General features: G+C 34.4%; 1 protein-coding gene across 1 annotated transcript in view; it reads right to left on the reverse strand.

The window, feature by feature from the left end:
- Positions 1–812: 812 nt before the first annotated feature.
- BRMS1L (BRMS1 like transcriptional repressor) overlaps positions 813–17,372 on the reverse strand; it is a 37,807-nt gene continuing 21,247 nt past the window's right edge. The window contains 7 exon segments of the mRNA XM_079120573.1: positions 813–2,362; positions 2,365–2,399; positions 6,020–6,146; positions 8,246–8,285; positions 9,012–9,100; positions 9,739–9,822; positions 12,540–12,636. Of these exon segments, the coding sequence (XP_078976699.1) occupies positions 2,283–2,362; positions 2,365–2,399; positions 6,020–6,146; positions 8,246–8,285; positions 9,012–9,100; positions 9,739–9,822; positions 12,540–12,636 (552 nt within the window). The 3' untranslated portion in view covers positions 813–2,282.

Below are 17,372 nucleotides of genomic sequence, written 5' to 3' on the forward strand. Positions count from 1 at the left end.
GAGTATGTCATTAACATTTGTCAATTATTGGTTGATGAATTAGATTAGTGATGATTGGAATACATTTTTTTTTAAATGGGAAATGGCAGGAAAAAGCGAACTGAACATGAAAAACTGGAAGTTTTGCCAGGAAAGTCCCAGGAATTGATTCTATGACAGCTGATCATAAATAGCAGCAGGCTGCTGCCACTACATAACAGCTCAAAATTTCTAACAATTTTCCTAAATTAAACTTCTGACCAGAAGACTAAGAGGAAATTGCCAAAAGCAAAATACATTATATAGTATTTTAATCAATGATGAACATATACTTACCTGAATCTTATATTATGGTAGAAGAGTATATATGACATAAGTATTAAAGTTTGAAAATAAATATACTAAATCATAGTTTTTAAAGATTTTCTATTTATAATTTTAATAGTACTTTAAGTTTTTTTTTTTTTTTTTTTAGTTGTGGGTGGACAAAATACCTTCGTTTCATTTTTATGTGGTGCTGAGGATCAAACCCAGGTCCTCACACATGCTAGGTGAGCACTCTACCATTGAGTCACAACCCCAGCCCTCAACAGTACATTTTTATTAAAGTATAATACATAAGCACATATATTTTTAATTAAGTATAAAGCTTTCTTTAATCTAAATATAATCCAAAAGAGGGTTATATTGTGGTTTAGGGAAGCAGAAACACTTGTACAACTCTAGCACTCCATATCTATTAATGTTAAAACAGTACAAATCCTTCTTAGAAGGGGACAGGTTACAAATAATAGAAGAACTAAATGTGTATAAGTAATTCAATACACTACAAATGACACTCAAGCACATCTTTTTATTATATACTAAATTTAAAAATACAAATCTTATTAAAAATGCTTATCAAACATTGTATACATAAGAACTGTCAAATACTGGATAATGACATTATGTACAGTTGCTAAGGTTAATTAGAAATAAAACAAAGTAGCATAACTTTGCTGATATTGAATTTCAGAAGTCAAATGTTTTAAAATTTGGCAACTGTAAAGTAGTGATCTGCACAGGATGTTTGCAGAGGTAAAACAATAAGAAAACAAACGGAATCATGCAGATATTCCTGCACTAAATGTTAACATGTAGATTTCTTCCTCATCCTCTTATGTCTTGTTGTAACAGAAATTAAAGTGCATAAGACCACCAGGAATACTTGATTTGGTTGTACCCCAAATATATATTACAGCCAACTGTGCTGTCATATTGAGGGTTTCAATTCTTTGTACTGTTCCTGAGGCTTTGGAAGTTCATTTTGAATGTGGCTAAGGGAAGGGAGACCAACATTTTCTAAATTGCACCAAATGGCCCTAAAGTGTAAAAACACCAAAAATAAAAGTATCAATTTGGGAACAAATTCAAGGAAATTATCCCTATTCTGCCCTATGAATAAAATTAGAATAAGGACCTAGTTTTTACCTCTGGAAAATGCTTACTAAAAATCTGTTTCAAAAGATCAGACATGTACAGCAAGCACCACAATACTGTCAGTTACTATTCACCACTAACATACTGCATCATAAATACTAGGCATGAACACCTGCCCTCAAAAGGGTCACAAGAAATACAGGTAAAAACATGTTATCACTTGACACTAATTTTACTAATTAAGTATAATTCATTAAAAAAGGTCACCATCATACAATCAAGGAGAGGAGAAGGAAAGCTATTCTAAAAAGTGCTCCTTTTAGCTTTCAAACCCAATAGTTTAATTTTGGGTAAAATAAGATTGTAAGGTAAGGCCATCCATCAGTTCTAAATAAGCTGATGATGCCATATATACATACTCACATATATATGTTTAAATTTCAATTGTGATTTCACACTAATATACTGGTACAAACCATTCATAGGAAACATTTTTGTCAGTCTTATTTACAAACATGATGAGTGACAAATATGGAAAATTTTAAAACTGCAGATAAATGTAACAATAGTTTGCTAAAGATGAGACAGATTTGCATAATTTTTTAAAAACAAAGAAAAAAATTTTAGAAAGAAATCTCTTCCATATATACTTATTGATCATTTGACCTAAGAAGCAAATAAATGTACTGATCATGATTAAATTGTAATTACTATTTCTTTTAATAACATATCAATAGGAGATCTACTTACAGTACTACCTACAAATACACATTCTCTCAGGATTTGATGAGAATATTAAGTTATTGAATACATTTTTTTACTCCCATGGCACATCACACTTGGTAACACTAATAAGGTAGATTTAGATAACACTCAAATCATGATTACGAATGTTTAATTGAATATTTTCCTTTCTGTAGCTGTGAAATGTAAAGCTTAGATTTGCTTCCATCAGGCCTCTTAACCAAACTTCATCATGGTTAATTGTTGTAATTACGGCACTAAAAGAAAAAAAAAATCAATGAATGAATGAATTACAATCTTCCTTCTTTCATCATTTTAGATTATTAACTGTCCTATCAATAGGGCATGGAGTCAAGAATATCACATTCAGTAACACTTAATAGATAATAATCTTTCTTTTCTTAATAAGAGTTGGTAAGTTTTACTATTAGATCTAGTCATGCCCTTCATGACATTTCAGTCAATAATGGACCTCATATACAGCAGTCAATTCAGTAATATTATAATGAAGCTGAAAAATTCCTATTCCCTGAGGATCATATCTGTGAAAATAGAGCATGATGTATCGCTTGCCTGTTTGTGGTAATGCTGATTTATAAAAACTTACTCAGCTGCCAGTCATATAAAAATAGAGCACGGTTATGAATAATACATAATACTTGATAATAAAGGACTTCGTTACTGGTTTATATATTTACTACACTATACTTTTGTCATAATTTTATAGTATACTCCTTCCACTCACTTAAAAAGTAAAAAAAAAGCTTACTGTAAAACAGCACGTTGTGTTACAAAGGCAGAAGCCTCACACATCTCAAGTATACCACATCTCAAATGCACAAGGCCACTTCAAGTGACTGACCTATACCACCTAAGTTGTGTAAATGCATTCAGCTGTATTCACACAACTGGAAAAATGCTTAATGGTACATTTCTCAAAACACATCCCTGCTGTTATGCAACATATGGCTGTATTAATTACACATCATTACCAATCTATCTCTACTCCACCCCCCAAAAAAAAACAGTGAAACTAAAATAATTACTTATATGGTAATTATACCCCCAACTCATATCAGACTTGACTACAGATAATGTTTCAAATACTAATTCCTAATTGACAGTGTCAAACAATCTACAATATTAAATTGATTTTTTAATACTTCTAACATTTACATAGAATTTTTTTGAAAAAACAGGTTTTATCCTATTTCATTTGTCATCTCTTTTTTAACCACTTTAATGCTACATAGTAGTAAAATGTCTCACAACCAATAAAATAAAGAGAATCCTGGAGAGTTACTACATGATTTAGTAATTAGCTCAATGATTTTCTATGAGAAAAGTTGCTATACACTACACTTCTGGAATCCTAAAAACTAAACAATGAAATTATAATTCAATTAAAACCACTACACTTGAAAAATAAGTTCAACTCAAATGTTTTATTTACCATTGTTACCTAGAAAAAGATGTTTTCTAACTGTAGAAGGTTACTATGAGAATTAAATCCTAAACTACTAGAAGAATGAAAGCAATGATTCACATTAATATTTTCAAAAGGTCACAGCCAGAAAAAATGTAGAAGACTATATAAATAACTAAATAAACTTTATTTAAGCCTAAAGAATGTCCAATTCTTATATTTTGTTTTGATGTTTATATTGGCATGTTTAGATGTCAGGTTTAGTTTTCTGAAGATGAAGTTCAGCCATTTTGTATCAAACAGCACAACCAGTGTCTGTCACTTTCCATGCATACAGTTTAGTGAGATGTTCTATATAAGATCTGATTTGCTAGTTCTTCCTTGTAGAGTTATAAATGGAAAGATTACACTATCTGATTAATAGTTTCTTCATATTCTGCATACAATTTGTAGCTGCAGAATATTGTAATTTGTTGCACACTATGTAACAAAACAACTGAAAATATGTTTAATAAATATTGTACTTATTGGAAGTAATATCAAACTGTATGGTGATAAGTATTGTTTTTATTCGTATGGTTAAAGGGAAATAGAGCCTTGCATCATGCTGAAAACAGCCATTTGTGTGTGCAACCAAGGCACTTGTAGGCCTACCTATAGTGCAGCATCCAGTTATTTGCTTTCTAGATAATAGACCTAATAAATGACCTAGGGCAGCTTCTGTGCTGTGTAGGGATTTAATCAGCTTCAGTGGCTCAAGAAGCTCAAATTGTATGGAAAACAAGTTTAGAATGTATGCTGTCCAGCCCATCATTTCTGATCCTTCTCTAAAACCATTTGAAATGGCTCCAATGATCAAGAGTTTGTTAATTCATCTGTGTAGCAGTGAAGAGCGGCACACCCTTCCTCATTGGCAGATGATCAGATAATGTGCTAAAGTTTCTTCCATGCTGAGTCAGATGTCCATTTTGTCCTTCACAATTATATACTCATGTTGCAGAGTTTAAGCATTAAAGTAGAAAGTAGGAAACTTGAGTGCCCTAATTTTAGAAATTATATTCCTAAAAATTAACTGAAAACATGAATGCTGAGTGGGAATTATAAATGAGAGAAATATATTTATTTCAGTGAAATTTTGCATGTGTGAAAATTTTGTTAAATAGGACCTTCAAGATTCTAGGGTTTGTTTTTATTTTATTGTGGGAAACAAGTCTTTTGCTGACACTGCCATTATAAGGTGACAGAAGTCAAGGATTGTTTCTTTAGGTTGAAGCAGCAGCCAAAACATTCTTCACACAGGGGCTTGGATGTGGCTGTTGGCAACACATTTTATTGTGGGGGTCTTTAATGACAAAATTTAAGTTAAAAACAAGCCAAAAATTATAGGTTTTTTATTTTTCACTAAACAGGCAATTGAAATACATGGTACAAAAATAAGTGGTAAGATTATTATAAAAATGAAATGGACAGAATATTCAATTTAATTTTCCATCTATGAGAATTTCACAATAAAATCATAGTTTACTTCATATTATAAAAAAAAGAATGTCCAATTCTTTATGAAAAGGCAATTTCTAGTTTTCAGTCATACTTTATTATTACTCTTAAATTTTCATTAATTTTCCGTTTCTACTTGATACACATTCATTTCACCCAAAATATTGTAACAGACTCAAAAACTTAAGGATTAATAGGTGTTGTGGTTTGGACATGAGGTGTCCCAAAAAGCTCCTGTATTAATACAGGTGAAATTATTAGATTAAGAGAGATATAATTCAATCAGTATATTAATCCATTTCATAGATTAATAATTTGAAAGGACTACTATAGTGGGTGGTAACTATAGGCAGGTGGGGTTTGGTTGGAGGAACTGGATCCTAGTGACATGCCCTTGGGGATTTTATCTTGACCTCCTGGCTCCTCCTTCTCTCTTATCTCTGCTTCCTGGCTACCATGAAGTAAGCAACTTTCCTCTGCCACAATGTTCTCCCTCACCTTGGGCCCAAAGCAATGGAGTTAGCCACTATGGACTGAACCTCTGAAACTGTGAACCCAAAATAAACTTTTCCTCCTCTCAGTTGTTCTTGCGAGGTGTTTTGGTCACAGCAACAAAAAGCTGACTAACACAACAGGTCCAACAAAAATTCCTAATAGTCTGGTTTAAAGGTCATTATATTAGAATCGCAACAATTCATCTAATGTAAGAATCAACAAACAGTATTGCTTATCTGGATAAATAATTCCAATACTTCCACCTGTATCAATGCTTGTGTTCATGAACATAATATGTACTCTTGTGTATACTCATGTAATCAAATCATATGTCAAGTGATAAAAGGATCCACAAGCAACTAATGATGCATTATAAATACTCTATGAAGGCTATCAATATTTATTGACAATGATACTTTAATAATACTAAGCAACATTAAAATGATAAAAGCTACTTACCTTGTAGGACATTCATCTTTTTTATCAATACATATTGTCTGTCCACGTATGTACCATTCACCATCATAATACAATCTTCCCTCTTCAGATCTAGCACTGTGCAGGTGTTTTTCTAGTTTCACGGGTGCTAAAGGGATCAGTTCAAAAACTGTTATATTAATAAGACATTGTCAGAAGAACAAAAGTGTCAGGACATTAAATGCTAATACCAATCCATGCACATATATGAAAAAAACACTAAAAGTATTTCTAGTTAACAAACCTAAAATCTAATAAAAACAAGATAATCTGATTTCTATATTTTCTTCATAAATTCACTAAGTTTTTAGTATAAATGAAGTTAAAAAGTGAACAATAAATCATCAATTAGATAAGTGCCAGAAGAGGAAGTAGGTGCATTACCTAGTTTTAATTACTAGTTTTAAGTAGTAATTGCCAGTTTTAAGTAATACTGAAAGTAACAACTGCCATATTTCCACTGAAAATTGTATTTTTTTATATTTTCTCTTTTGCAAGGCATCTGATCTGACCCTTCCAAAGAAGCAAAGTTTAATATATATTCAAGCGTTTCCAGGAGCTTTAATTCTAAAAAGAATTAAAGTAGAATTTCCATTTTTAAATCCCAGAAATGGTTTGGCATTAGTCAGATAAACTCATGCAGGGGAAAAAATGCTCCTTATAGAAGCACATGGTCAAAAGCACATGAAGAAGGCACTTCTTCATCATTCAAATGTCACCTCCTCAAAGAGATCTTCTCTAACCACTCTACCCACTCCTAAGCTAACTGTCATCACAACTGTATATTTCCTTCACAACAATTATTAACATCTGGAACTATCTTAATCATTTATTTACATATATATTTTTCCACCTCCCCCAAGGAGGTTCCAAGAGATCTATCCCTTTTCCCATCCTATACACATAAATTAAAATGGTTCCTGTTATATAGAAGGTGTTCAGTAAGTATGCGTTCTTTTGTTAATTCATTCATTCAATAAGTGTCTGAGCACTTCCTATACACAATGAACTGTGCTGGGGGAAAAAACTGACAAAAAGAAACAAGGTGATAGATTTCATGGAGCTTATAATTCCATCAGTAAACAATTAATTTAAAAGTAAAAACTGAGGTAAGTGCTATCAAATAAACAGGATGCAACAAGGAAGATAAGAGGGATTAGGGGAGACCCCAAAATATTGGGAACCACTGCTCTAGAGATTTAGGAAGTTGCCATTCCAGTTAATTCCTAAGGGTGGTACTTCAGTATAACACTGCTGCAATTTCTTGATGTGAAATGAAGCTTACAGGATTCCTTGAGTTAAAGATAAAATGGAAATCGAACTCTTACAGATTATCTGTTAGAATGTGACTAGAAAGACCTTTCCTTTCCTTAGTATTTGAAATGTGTTTTTTAAAAACCTAGCTTCATTAACCACAAAGAAAATCTTCCCTCTAGTGAAAAAAGGCAGAAACAAAGAAAGTTATCCTAGACACTAACGCCCTTTGAAATGCTGGTAGTGATTTTAGACTTTAAAAACAAGTCAAGTCAGGCACAGTGACTCAGGCCCGTAGTCCCAGCTACTGGGATGCTGAGGCTGGAGGATTGTGAGTTCAAGGCCAGTCTGAGCAATTTAGTGAGACCCAGTCTCAAAATAAAAAATGCAAAGGGCTGGGGGTACAGCTCAGTGGCGGAGTGTCCCTGGGTTCTATCCCAGGTACTGTCAAAAAAAAAAAAAAAAATCAAGAAAATGTAATTTGATATAAATTTCACTAAGGCATATCCAAAAGTATAAATCTTGGTGGAGAATAAATTTCTTGGATGGACTCTGCTATCAGCATTCTAATCTCTCTCTCCCTTTGAAAACACACACACACACACACACACACACACACACGAAACTTTGTACACAACTTCAGAGGATCTAAGCTCCCTGAAGTCAATCTGCAAATGCCAAACTTCTCCCCTAAAAAAATCACTAGCCCATTAAAAAATACAAAATAAATACTTTTAAATTACTGATTCATTATTAGCAAATATGAATATTAAAAGAAGAAATATACTGCATCCAGAAATTCTGAAACTTTTACATGAACAAGAGATTCCAGACTTCTTCCTAATTTCAGGTATAGTGTTTGTTGATGAAATGAAACCACTAACGGGGGAGTTATATAGTATGCAGATGATTTAACATCTCTGATTCAACAGGTTTTCTCAAATCATGACTTACGTTCTGTTTTCACTCTGTGTGGACCCAGTGTAGCCATTGCCTTAATTTTAAAAAGGGGGGAGGGGAGAAGTTGTCTGAGTTGAGATTGAAAACACATATTAGTATCTACTTCATATAAATAACACTACTGATTGGCTCAATAACAAATACAGTAAATTGTAACCACCAGCTGCTCTAATAAATTCTTAATGTCTAGGACCATAAAGAATACACAAAGGATAACAATTTTTCCTAGAAGTATATCAATATCTGAAATAATTTCTAACTCTCAAATAAAAAGTTTTTAAAAATGGAAAACTTTGATAAGGAAAATAAAACTCTACTTTTAAACAAGCACAGAAAAGTCTATAATCCTTGACTATTGAATGACAGAATACACAACATATAATAAGGGTTCAAAGTTCACTTTTGTTCATTCAACAAATATTTATTGGGTGTCTTCTATGAGCCAGGACCAAGTTAAGGACTAGACACAGAATGATGATATTATTATTATTATTGGATAAACTAAATGCTCTTCTATATCCTTGCATAAATTATTAGTCACACATCATAGAAAAATCACAAACTGCTGACATGTTTCTAATTCTTAAAATACTTTTGCAGTCCACTGTTATTTGTAATAGTGTTACTTGCCTTAGAGAAAATGTTGTCAAAACAAAGCATATTTACAGTAATTCTATTTTTATATATTAGTGAAAAAACATAAGATCTTTAAAAGTAGACTATAAAAATAAACTTGTGTTCCATCATTCTTTAATCATACCTTCCTAATTGTTGTCCAGTCTTCAAGAATATCAAGATCCTGTAGCATATAAACTATATATGGACGTTGAAAAGTCAAGGTTAATTTAGCTGTAAGAATACCATATTTTGAATTCTATTTTCAAAGTTCCTATTTTTCAGAGAATGGAACAATGATTTATGGACATAATTCTCTGGCATTCTGAATTATGACTGCAAATTATTTTTTAAAATCTTAGTATTAAGATAAGTATATTCTAGTACTTCTAATGCCATAAGCATACACCCTTAATCCTAGGCTATCATTGATTGTAAAATACACCACCAACTAATCACTGTTTTTAAGGTAGAGGGGGAAAAAGGGGCAGCAGGAAGGTATCACAGGAAATGCCAAGACTGATGTATACATTAATTATCATTTAAAGAAATTCCAATTTAGGAAACAATAAATATGTTTTTAAAAAGTACATAGAATTAATCATGCTATACACTAAACAACTATTTCACATCAAAGCCCTGGTGAACTATAAAACCATATTACTTTTCAAAGTTGATAACTAAATTTCTTCTCCCATGCCCCTTTTAATATAAATCATATATTCTGTCTCCAATCAATTTTATAAGTCACCTTCTGTTTATTACATGGCCATTTAAATAACATCAGTGTGTACTGGTCAAAGTTATAAAGGTACACACAAAGCAAAAATGTACATCAAGGAAAAAAGCCCAGAAAATTTGGAAAAGGATATCGGAGACAACAACTGGCTTCTTTTTGTCAGGACTGAAAGGATCCTTCCTCTTTTTTCTTGACTGAAGCTCATCATTCCACAACTCTGGCAATCAAACAAAAATTAAGTATTAGCTGACTTCTAGCACAAAAACAAGAAAAAAAGGACTACATACTTTCATGTTTGTTATTTATCTACATATAAAACATATCCAAAGTTTATATACATAAGAATGCATATAACTAATGAGCATCTATATAGTTATGAATTGTCCTCTGCTTTTATTAGAGTAAAAATCAATTTGGCACTTAGTAATTAATGAGCATGTCAGGTACTTTATCAAATATATGTTACATGCATTGTTTTGCCTAATCCTCAAAGCTCCCCCTAAGGTAGGTATTCTTACTATTTCACTTTAACAAACTCATAAACTGGTTTAGAAAAGCTAAATAACTGTCCATGGGCTACCAACTAGTTGGTGAGGGAGCAATGACATCAGATCTCAGGATATCTGATTCCACCATGCCTATTCTATACCAGAGAAATAAAATTTATTATGGATAAAATTAAACATACTCAGGAATTACAGGATAACCTAGTAAACTATTATGGTTTGGATATGAGGTATCCCCCAACAGCTCCTTTTACTACAGGAATATTCAGAGGTAGAATGATTCAGTTGTGAAAGTTATAGCCTCATCAGTCCATCCTAGATTGCATGGATGACTGAGTGGTAACTGTAGGCAGCTAGAGCATGGCTGGAGGAGGTGGGTGACTGGGGATGTACCCTAGAAGGGTGCATCATTCCTGTAGACCCTTCCCCCTCTCTCTTTCTGCTTCCTGACCCCACCATGAGCTAAGCAGCTTTTCCCTTGATACCCAGAGCAATAAAGTCAGCTGTCTGTGGACTGAGATTTCTGAAACCATAACCCCAAATAAACTTTTCCTCTTCTATGTTGTTCTTGTCAGGTATTTTGGTCATATCAAAGCAAAAGCTGATTAAAACATAAACCTTCCACATAATATAGAAAACCTTTCTAAAATACCCTTGAAATAGCAAGTTTCACAGTGGACTATGTGGGCATCTCAGGAATTTGTAAGACCACATCCACTATAAGGCTCCAGAGCATAGAAAAGAAGTTTCCTTTGAGAACAGATCATGGGGAGTATCTGCTAGCAGAGGTGGTTTTAAGAAGTTGTTTCATCATATTGAGCTGGTTCTGCAGGCATACAGGATGTTTAATTTAGGGTCATGGAGGCTTCCACTGAGATTTCAAAGGAAGGTCTGGGGGGCCAAGCAAAGTGTAGCAGAGTCAGAGTCCCCGTGGGCTGCTCCTAATACAGCATGCATGAAGCTGTGAATGGAGGTCTCAGGAATTAAGATGGCCAGTAACATGAACTGACTGCTCAGAAAAGATGCTGACTGTAGAGAAAGGACAAGTGCGTTAAACAACCAGCAAGGACAAGGGGGTGAAGCTACCCAAGTCCTCTGGAAGTAACGTTTAGCAGCCAAGTGTCCTAGACATGGTATGTGAAGTTATGGGACCTATTTGCCTGGCTGGGTTTCAGTCTTGCTTTGGCCCCCTCCTTTCTTATTATGCCCTATTCCTCCCTTTTGGAATGGAATTATTTACCCTGTGCCACTATATATTGGATATATGTAACTTGCTTTTGATCTTTACAGGAGTTCATAACTAAGAGTTTGCCCAGAATCTTGGGAGACTTTAGACTTGAACTTATGGGCAATGCTGAAAATGTTAAGACTATGGGACCCTTGGAGATGGACTAAATGAACTTTGCATTGGAAGATTTACTTGAGCTTTTAGGGACCAGGGGAAGAATGTTATGGTTTGGATACAAGGTGTTCCCCAAAAGCTCCCGTTCATGTAGAAATATTCAGAGGTAAAATGATTCAGTCATGACAGCTGTAACCTCATCAGTCCATCCTAAATTGCATGGACTTACTTGGTGGTAACTGTAGGTAAGGGAGGCATGGCTAGAGGAGGTAGGTGACTGGGGTGTGCGTGCCCCAGAAAGGTGTGTGTGCCCCAGAAGGGTGTGTCTTCCCTGTGGCCCCTTCCTCACTCTCTGCCTCTCCTTCCTGATCCCGCCGTCATGAGCTGAGCAGCTTTCCTTCACTGGGCCTCCCCCACGATGAGCTACCACACCTTGGGCCCAGAGCAATGGAGATAGCCACCTGTGAACTGAGATCTCTGAAACCATGAGCCTCAAATAAACTTTTCCTCCACTAAGTTGTTCTTGTCAGGTATTCTGGTCATATCAATGCAAAAGTGGACTAAAACATAAACCTTCCACACAATATAGAAAACCTTTCTATAATACCTCTGAAATGGCCAATTTCATACTGGACTGATCTAATTACAAATACATGTTTCCTTTTCCTGAGACAAAAATCTACCTCCCTGTAACATTTTTCCACTCATCATAGTTTGATCCCAAAGAGAAAAGATTTGTATTCCTTGTCTCACATGACAGTCTTTCAAAATTCAGAGTGAAGAACATAAACTGAAACTGTCTACTATATATGAGAATAGTACTACTATACCATTCTTAAAGTAGGTTCTTGTCACACTTCAGTCTGTCAGCACTTCTTTTTGTGTGCTCCATTTTTTTTACATATATCTAGAGTTAAGTTCAAATCAAAGTAACAATCATAATCATATCAAATTCTTTAGAAATCACCCTCTTTCCCCTACTCTTGGAACATTCTGTTTACATAAAATTAAAAGAAGACAAAGATTTTATGAGATACTATAGTAGGTTTGGAGTCACAAACATCACCATCATGTCACTCCTGTCACCTGAGGTAATGTCAATGCTGTGCCTGTCCTCCTCAAGCCTTCTTATCTTCTCCTCCAGCTCACTCTGGACTGTATCATATAACAAAAGCTTTTCACTCTGGGAAAAAATAGATTATACTTAAGTAGAATGAAAATGTTTGTCTATTTCACTTAAGACCAAATAATTTATTCACGAGGTACTTTAACGTATGATGCTTCATTTGTTTGTTTGGTTTTGGTTCTACTTAAATATTTTAAAGAAGAAATGTCAAATAGGTGAAAGAATCAAAATACAGATTTAACTACATGAAATTATATTCTACTTAAGAATATCTAAATTTATATGTTATAAAGAGGTAAATATTACTTTATTAAAAAACACAGCAAGCCCTCATGGCCTCTCACCTGCCACCATAGTGGAGAACCTGACATATAAAATATATCATTATAAAATGGATATTTTCTCATAGGATGATAACTGAGCCTTTACTGTTACAGAATTATATAAAATAGCCTAATATATCACAAAGAGAAAGATTCAAATACAAATTTTAATATAACCATATAAATAATTCAATTCTAGTCAAAATTACAAACTAATTATATTCAAATCTGTCTACAAAACCATAGACAGATTCACTTGCAAAGACAGACAAGACTATTTACTGGAAGATCAAATTAAAACCCAGGTCTATGAGGTCCAATCCATTGGTTTTGATTATATAACACTATATCCCTTATTATAAAAGCCATAAAATGTACATATAGTATACAAATCCACTACATGAAAAGCCTATGACAATTTCCCAACCCACCCACCACATGTTTATCTCTAGTAAGGATATTAGCTATTGGGATATAGCTAGATATAACTGTCTTATGAAAGTTTCTTATAGTTAGACTGAACTTTTTATGGAAGACATTAAGTTACACTCAGGAAGGAAGCACGCCTCCTACCTTGCTTTTTTTTTAATTTTTTTTTTTTTTTTTTTTTTTTAGTTGTCAATGGACCTTTATTTTATTTATTTATAGGTGGTGTCAAGAATCAAACCCAGGCCTCACACATGCCAGGCAGGTGCTCTACAACTGGGCCACAACCCCAGCCCCCATCTTGCTTCTGAGTTTGAAATAATTTACAGTCTATATATGATTGAAGGTTGTTCTACATGGTAGAGAAAAGATAACCTTTGTCAATAAGAGGCAAACCAAGAGCTAGAGAGAAAGCAAAGTTGGAGAAAACTAAAAGTAGATATCATGTATCATATAAAAAAACTATCTTATTAACGTTGCTTTCTATACTTCCCTTTGCTTGTGCCAATTTTGGAAAAGTTTTATGAAATATTCCAGCCTTATGCACATTGTTCTATAAGAACCAGAAAGTGCTATTTATCAGAGTAAAGAAAAGTGTAAGCCGCCTCCATGGTCAAGACCCTATAGCAACTATAAATAGATCCAGTTTCCATGCCCAAAATGACTCTAAACACAAAACTGGAGGGATAAGGCTTCTGCTTTTAAGAACATGAACATTTTACTGGTATATATTCTCTTCCCTTCCTAAGCCAGGCAGAACTTCTATAATAAGTACACTAATCATTCTTATAATTTAAAAAAAGTACACTAATCATTCTTATAATAAAAAAGCCACAATGAGACTGAAATGTTTAAAGCTTTGAAGGCATTTATAAAGTTATTAAAGGTACACATATGAGTTCCTTTAATCTATTCCCTTTCTTGTTTCTCTCCCTTTCTTTTAGAAAATTCTCCCCACCTTACAAGACTTTCAAAAGCTCCCTAAAGAAGAAAGTAAGTCAGAATAGAGCAGCTAGAGGCTAGCTAGAAAAGAATACCTAAACTCCCTGATTTGGTGCCTATAGAGGTTTCTATGTTCAATAGGTAATTTAGTCATTTAAAAATACTACTTACTGGGCAGTGGCACAGATTTTGCCTAACATGCACAAGACCCTGAGTTCAATCCCCAGCACCACAAATAAAACGAGGACAAAAAACTACTCACATATATGTATTTGGATTCTAGATCCTACTACTTTCCACACGTACAACCTGATCACCAGCCCTTTCCCAGACTGACACCTACACTGCTCTCCTCAGTGAAGCTTTAAAGAACCCCAGGAGAGTGGCCCCAAGGTTCCATTTTTGTACCAATCTCACAATAAGCTATGTTCTGAATCAACTCCCCTTTGGTAGTTAGTTGCCTGACTTGAGATACCTCACAGTTCTCAACTTCCCTCAGGATTAAAGCCCTGGAAGATTTTGAAGAGTCGACTAGCATTATCAGAAAGTAACACATATTAAAAAGCTACATTTATTTAAAGTATAATGCATTGAAATTTTTTAAATATGCAGATTTGAATAGAAATCTCAGAAACAGACACTGATTATGGGAAAATGATAAAGATGATTTTTTAAATCATCTGGAAAGCTAATGACACTAGATAAATGAATTTAACTATATCCTGAAAAATAACTAGTAAATTTTTTGCTTTACATTATACATTTTTAAGAATGGCCTAAAGCCAGGCACAGTGGCACACCCCTGTAATTCCAGTGATTTGGGAAGCTGAGACAGGAGTATCACAAGCTCAAGGCCAGCCTAGGCTATTCATGAAAACCCTATCTCAAAATAAAAGGGTGGGGATGTGGCTCAGTAGTAGAGACCCTCTGGGTTCAATCCCCTGTACTAATAAATAAAATAATCCTCTAAGTATTCAGCACAATGAATGAAAAAAAGACTCACACTAAGGTACATCATATTGCTATTTCTCAACACCACAGATAAAGAGGAAATCCTAAACATGTTCAGGAAGAAAACAGGTCAGGATCAGGAATCAAAATGATAAAAAGAGACTTTTCACCTGCAATACTAGAAGCTAGAAGACAATGTTCATGCCTTCAAAATTCTGAGGAGTCAGCCAGACACTGTGGTACATGCCTATTAATCCCAGCGGCTCATGAGGCTGAGGCAAGAGGATTACAAGTTCAAAGCCAGTCTCAGCAACTCAGTGAGACACTCAGCAACTTGGAGAGACCCTGTTTCTAAGTAAAATATTTTTTAAAAGACTGGGGAAGTGGTTCAGTAGTTAAGTGCCCCTGAATTCAATCCCCCATATAAAAAAAAAAAAAAAAAACCTGAGGAAACATGAATTCCATACTATCCATACTAGGATATCTAGAAATTCCATAATCTAGAATTCCATTATCTTAAGTGTAAAAGTGAAGATGTTTTTGGACAAGAAAAGTGTGGAAGTTTTATATAATTATTGGACACTCCTTTGTTAAAAAGTAGATTTAAAAAAATGCAGACTAACTGCTCTCTCCTTGAACGTGGGCAGAAATCGGTGACTCACTTTTAAAAAGCAGGATGTAATAGAAATCTAACTCATAAAAAACACTGTCACTTCTGTTTTGTTCTCTTGGATCACTCGGTCTGGAAGAACTCAGCCATCAGGACACTCAAACACCTGTGAAGAGGACCATGTGAAAAGAACTAAGATTCCCAACCAAGAACCTACAACTGGCCAGCCTCGGGGAAGTCACTTCAGAAGCAGATCTTCCAGCCTCCAGTCCAGCCATCAGATAAGTGCATTCCTGTCAATGTATTATCTTCACTCCAACTTCACGTAATGTCCTGAGCAAGAACTGCCTGTCTAAATTGCTTTCAAATTCCTCCTGGCCACCAAGACTAAAATAATAAATGTAAATGTTTTTTACTGCTTTAAGCCACTAAGTTTTGGAGTAATTTATTATAAATTAATAGATAACCAAAGTAAGAAGTCTCACAAAATTGACTTCTATATACCCTTTCTCAAGATGCTACTAGAAGACACAACTTAAGATCTGGGCAGAAGAGAGGTGAAGGGAATTTCCAGGCTGATGGTGAAGAGATCTCCATGAAGACAAAGTTGCAGTTAGCCTAGAAAACATCTGAAAGATAGAGCAGAGGACAGGGGATGGCAGGAGGGAGTAGAGGAGTTGCTACCAGGAGGGAGCTCCTCAGAAGAAAATGGGATGATGCATTACCTAATGCACTGGATAGCACAGAAAACACCATTAGGACTTTGGTCCTAATGCTTTGGGGATTTGACCCAGCAGCAAATATGAGGGTCTTTTATAGATCATTTTAGAAATCATCAGAAAACACTGTTTACAACTAAATTTAAAATAAAAAGTTGTTTTGACCTTTATAGAACATAAGTTTAAATCCTCATATAATAAAAAATATATCATAGGTTCCATGCTTATTTTGATATTTCTTAAGTCCTTTAGATAACATGCTTTTTATTTTGTCAAATATTCAGACTTTGTGAAAATTCAATAAGATTGTCCACTTTTAGCTTAATTAAAAAAAAAAAAAAAATACCAGCTTTAGCTGGATGTGGTGGTGCATGCCTGTAATCCCAGTGACTTGCAAGACTGAGGCAGAAGAATCGAAAGTTCAAAGCCGCTTCAGCAATTTAGCAAGACCCCCCTCTCAAAATAAAAAATAAAAGGGCTAGGAATGTGGTGCAGTGGTTAAGTACCCCTGGGTTCAATCCTTGATATCAAAGTATACAAATAAAACAACTTTAGAAGGCTTTCTTAGATCTACTGAAGTCTCTAGGAAGAACTGATAAATATGCAGAAAACCAACAAAATATAAATGAAGTAATTATTAATCCCAAAGTGAAAAAAATGTACAAGAAGGGAAATTTAAGCATAGTCCGACTCTTGGCTCAGTGAATAATACTTATAATTAAGACAAAAACAAAACCTGTGACATAAGGCCATGTGTGGCGGCACACACCTATGACCCCAGCAGCTCAGAAGGCTGAGGCAGGAGGATCAAAGCCAACTTTA

The sequence above is a fragment of the Sciurus vulgaris genome (genome assembly GCF_902686455.1).
Source record: "Sciurus vulgaris genome assembly, chromosome: 2".
Classification (NCBI taxonomy): domain Eukaryota; kingdom Metazoa; phylum Chordata; class Mammalia; order Rodentia; family Sciuridae; genus Sciurus; species Sciurus vulgaris.